The sequence below is a fragment of the Rutidosis leptorrhynchoides genome, chromosome 6 (assembly GCF_046630445.1).
Source record: "Rutidosis leptorrhynchoides isolate AG116_Rl617_1_P2 chromosome 6, CSIRO_AGI_Rlap_v1, whole genome shotgun sequence".
NCBI lineage: Eukaryota > Viridiplantae > Streptophyta > Magnoliopsida > Asterales > Asteraceae > Rutidosis > Rutidosis leptorrhynchoides.
In genome coordinates, this window is record NC_092338.1 from 352,555,376 (window position 1) to 352,565,487 (window position 10,112).

Genomic DNA, 10,112 nt, shown 5'->3' on the forward strand with positions numbered 1-10,112 from the left:
TCGAGGTTAACGGAACGCACTTGATTCGGTGCACATATTATATAACTCAGGGGTACACACTCTTGTTAAGGCTAGTTACCGGGTGCCCACTGCTTGGAATACTTTTCATACACTTGCGAGTGTATTATGATTATATACGAAATCTTGTGGTCCATTGTTATAACGCTGCTAGCATCAAACCTATATATCTCACCAACTTTATGTTGACGTTTTAAAGCATGTTATTCTCAGGTACGAATTAAGACTTCCGCTGTGCATTAGCTCATATTAAGGATACTAGTTGGGACCCTTTAAGCCATGATACAAGAACGTTGCATTCGTGTCATTGGAGATCATTAAAGACTATTATTAAGTAAATGACAGACTAAGTCATTTGGATATTGTGAAATGTTAGACGAACATATCAATTTTGATGTAATGATAGATTGTCTTTTTAAGAATAAATACAACGTTTGTAAAATGTATCATATAGAGGTCAAATACCTCGCGATGTTATCAACTATTATAATTCGTTTGTAATCGATATGGACGTTGTCCGGATGGATTAGGAACGGATCGTTATAATAGTCAAAACACCAAAGTTGACAAATTTATTCAAAAGTACTACTAAACCAAAATAAACTACTAAATCTTGATGGAAATCTCTAAGGCAAGGTGCTAAGTTCACTCCACTCTACACTCTTCCCTCGTTCCCAACGCCCCCTTGATTACCTGTCGTATAAGAAGGAAAACAAAGAATACGACTGAGCCAAAGCCCAGTGAACGGATAAAACAAAGAACAGAGTAGTATGACATGCATGACAAATTTCAAAACAACTTATTTACAATTTAACTTATTTTAAAATCAAGGTGTAAATATGTATAGATCCTTAATAACGAATATGTCAAAATATCAAAGTCACATACTAAGAGTTAAACAAATATATATATATCAAATTATCCAAAATGAAATCATAGGGTAGCAACTCCACTAATCATCCATATCGGTGACGTTTCGTATGACACTACGATGAACGTACACCGTCAAAACAAAATCCTAGGATCGATCCATACGCCTCCTATTACAAATATATATAATAATAATGAGCTCGTACCACCACCGGGCAATCAAAAGGAGACGCCGTAGATATAACAAAATACACCGCTACGGTCGATGCCACATTATCGGTGTCACAATAATGCGCTCATGGGACCTCCATGAATAGGTTACTCTTAGGCACACATTTTAAGAAAACGTTTTAACCGATTTATTAATTATAAATTTTCAAATATCCTTTAATATGATTTATAGACTTTAAAATATATTTAAAAAGAATTAATGAAATGACTTAAATATTTTACGTTTGACCAAATACTTACAATGTTTAAACGAGACTTAACGGGACATGTAAAGCCACATGGAATGAGGGACACTCGATACGAATCACCGTACCACTCACCACACTCACACATGTTCTTTACCGAAAGGTTTACGACATTTTTCGGGGCTGTTTCGAGGCAAAGTTTTGATACAATTTCCAAAGGCCAAAATATTATGATTTCCTCAATTAACAAACATAATTAGCAACCTCGTTAGTACATCCAAAATGAGGAAAACATAACACAATATATAGACTAATAAATATAACGAATTTCCAAATAAGCATGTCATACCAATAATTTTTATATACAATTCGAAACAAAGTTTTGAGAGGAAAGATTTACCGAAGCGATCCTAAACCACCTAGAATATCCGTACCTTATGTTGAATGATGAAATTCCAATGACAACAAAATACCACCAAGAATGCGATCACCGAGCCAAATCTAAGGAACACACACGTATGAGCACAAAACGCATTCAAATAGGGAGTATGTAATATCCTTTATTTAATTAGTGTTACCATATGATTCTTATGCGTTTACTTCCATCTAACTAGTTCCATGAATTTTTATATTAAAGATATAATTATGTTAGTATATGTTACTATGGCTTTCATATTCCAAATTACTAGTGACTTAAGTATTTTAAGACTAAAAATTCCCCACTATCATAAATGAAAACATGGACTCTAACATCAATTTCTATTTCCTTTCCACACAAATATATATGCACCCAAGTTGTATTACCGTTTCATATTTTAATTTCCCGTTTAGTAATTTACACTTTATAAGAACCTACTAGATTGGTACTGTTAGTGGCCACATGCCCCTTTTTTAGCCAATCAAATAACACATGGTGCATGTGTAATTAAATTGATCAGACGACTGGTCATTTGCATGGCTAAATCCTCATTCCCATTAGTTATTACTTTATTACTTACTCATATTATTATTTTATAAAGCATGGACAGTACTATAAAATTAGTACACTTTGATTTAATCATGTTGTAATTGTATATACTAGTTACATAAAGATTTTTAATACTCCATTACTAAATATATGACTATCATTTCATTAAAATTATTCTTCACAAAAGGTGCTCGTTTTGTACTCAAAATCTTAACATCTCATCCTTATAATAATTCATGTGATATGTAGTAAATCTAAACTAGTAAGTTGATAATAATAATAATAATAATAATAATAATAATAATAATAATAATAATAAACAAATTATACTTCAATAACAAAGATGGTGATTAGTAGTTACCTTTAAAACGTGTTCGTGTTAGAACCGAAACTAGACCCGCAATTACTTTGTATCTTCTTTGAATTCTCTATTGTCTTCCTCTTAATATTATGGTAGATTGTAGTGAGTAGTATGGGTATCAAGTTGATGAATATTTCATTTTATTTGGTTTAGTAAAGAATTTACTAAATGGAGAGTACTTGTGGAATATATAACTTAAATGAGACTATCTCATTCCTTTTAATGAATGTTGCACTGTATCTTTCTTGTTTAATATAAAATTTAATCATCATCTTTTTGAAAATATTAATACAAAGTAAGTGGCTACTAGTTATTAATCATAATTAATCTATAGCATGATACAAAATTAAGTTTGTTGAGTATATGACAAAAGCAAGTTAGTTTGAGTTATTTTTTTATTAATTATTTTTTTTTTTTTTTTTTTTTTTTTTTTTTTGATATTACAACTCCAACTACTAAAAAAAAATTTCGTCCTCGAAATTGAAAGAAGTTATAGAATTGAAACGCACCAATTAGCAAACAAATGAGGGTGTTCGGCCCGCATGGTTTCCTCGAGTTCCCAAGTGGCCTCGCTAGCAGGATGATTCTTCCATTGAACTTTAACGAAAGGGGTGGAGCTTTTACGAGTTACTCGCTCCTCGCGTTCTATAATAGCCTCGGGTTCTTCAACATAAGAAAGATCAGCTCGAATTTCAGAAAAAGGATATTGCACCACGTGCAATGGATGATAGTTGTAACCCCGCAACTGAGATACGTGAAAAACATTATGAACATGAGATAACTGTGGCGGTAATGCTAAACGATAAGACACTTCACCAACTTGATCCAATATCTCAAACGGTCCAATATATCGAGGACTGAGCTTTCCTTTCAAACCAAAACGACGTATACCCTTCCAAGGTGACACCTTTAAAAATACATTATCACCCACCACAAACTCTAACGAACGTCGGTGTTTATCGGCATACACTTTCTGTCTCAATTGGGCCTCCTTCAGTCGATTCGTAGCTATAGCGACCTTTTCATTAGTCACTCTAACCAGCTCAGGTCCTTCAATCAATTTCTCTCCCGTTTCATTCCAACAAACTGGCGCTCTACACTTTCGACCATAAAGCATCTCAAATGGTGCCATACAGATACTTGCCTGCCAACTATTATTATAAGCAAATTCCACCAAACATAAGTACTCATCCCAGTTTCCCTTCCAATCTAGGGCACAAGCTCGAAGCATATCTTCTAAGATTTGTATCGTACGCTCAGACTGTCCATCAGTTTGTGGATGAAAAGCAGTACTAAGCTTCAATCGCGTACCCCAAGCTTTGTGTAACCCCTTCCAAAATCTAGATGTAAACCGAGGATCACGATCAGACACGATGGACGAAGGAACCCCATGCAATCTCACAATTTCCTGCTGAAAGATCTCCGATAGCTTACTTACCGAATAATCCATACGAATAGGCAAGAAATGAGCCGACTTGGTTAATCTATCAATCACCACCCAAGTAGCATCATGTCTTTTAACAGTCTTTGGTAACCCACAAACGAAATCCATTGAGATATCATCCCACTTCCACACCGGAATGTCCAACGGCTGCAACAAACCACTAGCACGTTGGTGCTCGATCTTTACTTGTTGACAAGTAAGGCACTTCCCAACGTATCTAGCAACGTCTTTCTTCATGCCACTCCACCAAAAGTGCTGCTTTAAATCCTGATACATTTTGGTCGAACCAGGATGTACAGAAAAAGGTGAGCTGTGAGCCTCAGACAACAGAGCCTCACGAATAGCATCATCATTAGGAACACACAATCGATTCCCACACCAAATAACCCCATCATCATCTTCTCTGAACTCTTTCATTTTACCCTCTTCCAAATTTTGAAACACTGTCCATAAATCCCCGTCATCCAATTGAGCCTCTTTTATTCTAGTAATTAAATCAGACTCAAATTTTAGATTTGCCAACATCCCCGATGCTCCTCTTTTACTCAATCCCATATCAAGTCTTTCAAATTCTCGAATGTGAGTAACCAAACATGAGATACTACCAAATGTTTTTCTACTCAAAGCGTCGGCTACCACATTCGCTTTACCCGGATGGTATTGAATGTTGGCATCATAATCCTTCAATAACTCAAGCCACCTTCGTTGTCTCATATTTATCTCTTTTTGCGTGAATATGTATTTAAGACTCTTGTGATCAGTGAAAATATCACAAGTTTCTCCATAAAGATAATGCCTCCATATTTTCAACGCAAAAATCACAGCAGCTAATTCCAAATCATGAGTAGGGTAATTAACCTCATAAGGTTTCAACTGCCTCGAGGCATAAGCAATTACCTTACCATGTTGCATCAAAACACAACCCAAACCATGCTTAGAAGCGTCACTATAGATTTGAAAACCTCCACTTCCTGATGGTAATGCAAGGATAGGAGCTGATACAAGTCTTTTCTTTAACTCATCGAAACTCTTTTGTCGTTCCTCGGTCCACACAAATTTTTCCCCTTTTCTTAACAACTTGGTAAGCGGCAAAGCAATCGTTGAAAAACCTTCAACAAATCTTCGATAATACCCAGCTAAACCAAGAAAACTTCGAATCTCAACAACAGAAGTAGGTCTTGACCAATTTGTAATAGCCTCAATTTTCGCTGGATCCATCATTATACCCTCAGCTGATACAACATGACCCAGAAAGGCAACTCGTTGCAACCAGAATTCACATTTAGAGAACTTTGCAAACAATTTCTTACTTCGGAGGATTTCAAGTACAACACGAAGATGATTCTCATGCTCTTCTTTACTCTTTGAGAATACCAAGATATCGTCAATGAATACGATCACAAACTTATCCAAATACTCATGGAACACACGGTTCATTAAATCCATGAATACCGCAGGAGCATTAGTTAATCCAAACGGCATCACTAAAAACTCATAGTGCCCATAACGAGTGCGAAAAGCAGTCTTAGGGATATCTTCTTCTTTAACACGCAGCTGATGATACCCAGACCTAAGATCAATTTTAGAAAAATACTTCGAACCTTGAAGTTGATCAAACAAATCATCAATACGAGGAAGCGGATAACGGTTTCTGATAGTAATACGATTTAAATCACGATAGTCAATGCAAAGTCTCATGCTACCATCCTTCTTCTTGACAAACAAAACCGGCGCACCCCAAGGGGACACACTTGGTCGAATAAATCCACAATCTATCAATTCTTGCAATTGCTCCTTAAGTTCTTGCAACTCGAGTGGTGCCATACGATAAGGAGCTTTTGATATCGGTTGAGAACCAGGAACCAAATCAATCGAAAATTCAACTTCACGAACTGGAGGCAAACCTTGCAATTCGTCAGGAAATACATCAGGGAACTCTCGAACAACGTCAATATTTTCAAGTGAAGGACTCTCGATAGACAAATTCTGAATCGAAGCCAAATAACCAACACAACCATGTGAAATGAGCTTTTGCGCCTTAAGCGCTGAGATAACCTTAATAGATTTTTCAGGAAGATCACCATTAAAGACACAATCGGGTATAGAATGATTTCCAAACAAAATTCTCTTAGAATAACAATCGATAGTCGCGTGATGATGATATAACCAATCCATGCCAAGAATAATGTCAAAGTCATGCATGGTCATAGGAAAGAGATTTGCGGGAAACATGCAGTCATTGAATTCCAAACGGCAGTTTTGATACACACGATCTATAATTTCAATACTACCCATTGGGGTAGAGATTGTAAACGGAGTAGACAACCAAGTTGGAGACACTTTCAAATATTTCGAGCTCTTAACAGACACAATCGAGTGCGTAGAGCCAGAATCAAACAGAACGAAGAGGGCACGATGGTGTACAAATACATGACCAGTAATAGTACCTAATCATATCAAGAATGTATGAACAAATAACTCAAAGGAAATATTTTTTAAAATGAAAAGGGATCGGAATATACCTGTTGCGTCAGCAGCCTGAGTAGTAGTCATGGCAAAGACGCGTCCACCAGGAGCTGGAGGAGGAACCCTCGGAACAAACCCAGGTCTAGGATTCTTGCAATCCTTAGCTAAGTGACCAATCTCTCCACAAGCAAAACATGAACCCGCACTACGATAACAAACTCTTCCGGAATGATTCTTTCCACAAGTCCCACAAGGTGCATTGGCATTAACACCGCCATTTCCGTTACCCCTTTGTTGCCCTTGGGGATGGTACACTTGTAATTGACCACGGTTATTATTATTTGACCCGTTTTCAATCCTTAGCTGATTTCCTCTATTATTCCAATTATTACCACGATACCCTTGGTTCCCAGATTGTTGACCCTGTTTGGTAGTCGGTGGCAGTACAGATCATAGTGGCTGTACATTCTTAACCCTCTTATTTTTACCATCGTCATTTTTAGTAGTCAAATACTCATCTCGCTCCATCTCCAAATTCCGAGCATAATCGGCTGCCTCAGCGACATCAAAACATTTTAGATTAATCATTTTAGAGCGGTAACGCCCATGAACAGCCCATTTGTACTTACGGGCTTGGTCCTCGGAAGACCCAGCAGCAGCCCCAATCAATCCCACGAGCCTCAAAAATCTCTTAGTGAAATCATTGATAGACTCATCACCCCCTTGCTTAATATTAGCGTATTCCCGAATCACAGCCTCCTTCTCTGCCTCAGAAAAGTACTGACGGAAAAATAACTCCTTGAAATCAACCCAATCTAACGAATCCTCAAAATCGATACCTCCTTTCGCTTGTCTCAAAGCGATCCACCAACGCTGAGCATCCCCTTCTAGTTTATAAACAGCCAAAGGAACCCAAAATCTCTCTTCACAACCAAGCACGCGATATATCTTCTCAATGTGAGTGATCCAATTCTCAGCTTCAACAGGAGTACTAGCAGTGCTGAATGACAAAGGACGCTGTTTTTGAAACCGTCCTAGCCAAACATGAATAGCATCCCCCGTTACAGCTTTCATCTCCACATACTCATCCTCCTCTTCATCTTCATGCTTAAAAGTCTCGCCACCTTGCCTACGCAAAGCGTCAATAGCTTGAGCTACAATGTTGGGTAACAAATTCGTGATTGTTTGGTTAATCTTGTTTTCTACCTCCTCCTCAGACATCCCTTTTCTTTTCGGTGCCATCTATGAACGAGATGAGGATATAACGGTTACGATTAGTAAGAAGGATAACAAGAGAATATGAGAAGTGGAAACACATTATTAATGCGGAAAGAAAATCCTAACCCAAAGTCTACCCAAATCTCACAGGCCATAACTTAGGACGTAAGTTTCTACAAGAGGGAACCTGGCTCTGATACCATCTGTAACAACCCTAATCTTACGCCAATCAAAATGTATAAATAAAGATAACTTAAAAGGTAAATGAGCGTTATTCTTATTCGAATTTAAACCATAGTCAAAACACCAAAGTTGACAAATTTATTCAAAAGTACTACTAAACCAAAATAAACTACTAAATCTTGATGGAAATCTCTAAGGCAAGGTGATAAGTTCACTCCACTCTACACTCTTCCCTCGTTCCCAACGCCCCCTTGATTACCTGTCGTATAAGAAGGAAAACAAAGAATACGACTGAGCCAAAGCCCAGTGAACGGATAAAACAAAGAACAGAGTAGTATGACATGCATGACAAATTTCAAAACAACTTATTTACAATTTAACTTATTTTAAAATCAAGGTGTAAATATGTATAGATCCTTAATAACGAATATGTCAAAATATCAAAGTCACATACTAAGAGTTAAACAAATATATATATATCAAATTATCCAAAATGAAATCATAGGGTAGCAACTCCACTAATCATCCATATCGGTGACGTTTCGTATGACACTACGATGAACGTACACCGTCAAAACAAAATCCTAGGATCGATCCATACGCCTCCTATTACAAATATATATAATAATAATGAGCTCGTACCACCACCGGGCAATCAAAAGGAGACGCCGTAGATATAACAAAATACACCGCTACGGTCGATGCCACATTATCGGTGTCACAATAATGCGCTCATGGGACCTCCATGAATAGGTTACTCTTAGGCACACATTTTAAGAAAACGTTTTAACCGATTTATTAATTATAAATTTTCAAATATCCTTTAATATGATTTATAGACTTTAAAATATATTTAAAAAGAATTAATGAAATGACTTAAATATTTTACGTTTGACCAAATACTTACAATGTTTAAACGAGACTTAACGGGACATGTAAAGCCACATGGAATGAGGGACACTCGATACGAATCACCGTACCACTCACCACACTCACACATGTTCTTTACCGAAAGGTTTACGACATTTTTCGGGGCTGTTTCGAGGCAAAGTTTTGATACAATTTCCAAAGGCCAAAATATTATGATTTCCTCAATTAACAAACATAATTAGCAACCTCGTTAGTACATCCAAAATGAGGAAAACATAACACAATATATAGACTAATAAATATAACGAATTTCCAAATAAGCATGTCATACCAATAATTTTTATATACAATTCGAAACAAAGTTTTGAGAGGAAAGATTTACCGAAGCGATCCTAAACCACCTAGAATATCCGTACCTTATGTTGAATGATGAAATTCCAATGACAACAAAATACCACCAAGAATGCGATCACCGAGCCAAATCTAAGGAACACACACGTATGAGCACAAAACGCATTCAAATAGGGAGTATGTAATATCCTTTATTTAATTAGTGTTACCATATGATTCTTATGCGTTTACTTCCATCTAACTAGTTCCATGAATTTTTATATTAAAGATATAATTATGTTAGTATATGTTACTATGGCTTTCATATTCCAAATTACTAGTGACTTAAGTATTTTAAGACTAAAAATTCCCCACTATCATAAATGAAAACATGGACTCTAACATCAATTTCTATTTCCTTTCCACACAAATATATATGCACCCAAGTTGTATTACCGTTTCATATTTTAATTTCCCGTTTAGTAATTTACACTTTATAAGAACCTACTAGATTGGTACTGTTAGTGGCCACATGCCCCTTTTTTAGCCAATCAAATAACACATGGTGCATGTGTAATTAAATTGATCAGACGACTGGTCATTTGCATGGCTAAATCCTCATTCCCATTAGTTATTACTTTATTACTTACTCATATTATTATTTTATAAAGCATGGACAGTACTATAAAATTAGTACACTTTGATTTAATCATGTTGTAATTGTATATACTAGTTACATAAAGATTTTTAATACTCCATTACTAAATATATGACTATCATTTCATTAAAATTATTCTTCACAAAAGGTGCTCGTTTTGTACTCAAAATCTTAACATCTCATCCTTATAATAATTCATGTGATATGTAGTAAATCTAAACTAGTAAGTTGATAATAATAATAATAATAATAATAATAATAATAATAATAATAATAATAATAAACAAATTATACTTCAATAACAAAGATGG

At 35.9% G+C, this 10,112-nt stretch overlaps 1 protein-coding gene across 1 annotated transcript; it reads right to left on the minus strand.

Annotated features, from left to right (window-relative positions):
- Positions 1-3,122: 3,122 nt before the first annotated feature.
- On the minus strand, positions 3,123-7,784 carry LOC139854798 (uncharacterized). The gene is made up of 5 exons (XM_071844080.1): positions 7,008-7,784; positions 6,599-6,965; positions 5,805-6,523; positions 5,006-5,438; positions 3,123-4,648 (listed from the first exon to the last, which is right to left on the minus strand). Exons 1-5 carry the CDS (start codon positions 7,782-7,784, stop codon positions 3,123-3,125), a joined length of 3,822 nt encoding a protein of 1,273 aa, XP_071700181.1.
- Positions 7,785-10,112: the final 2,328 nt, after the last annotated feature.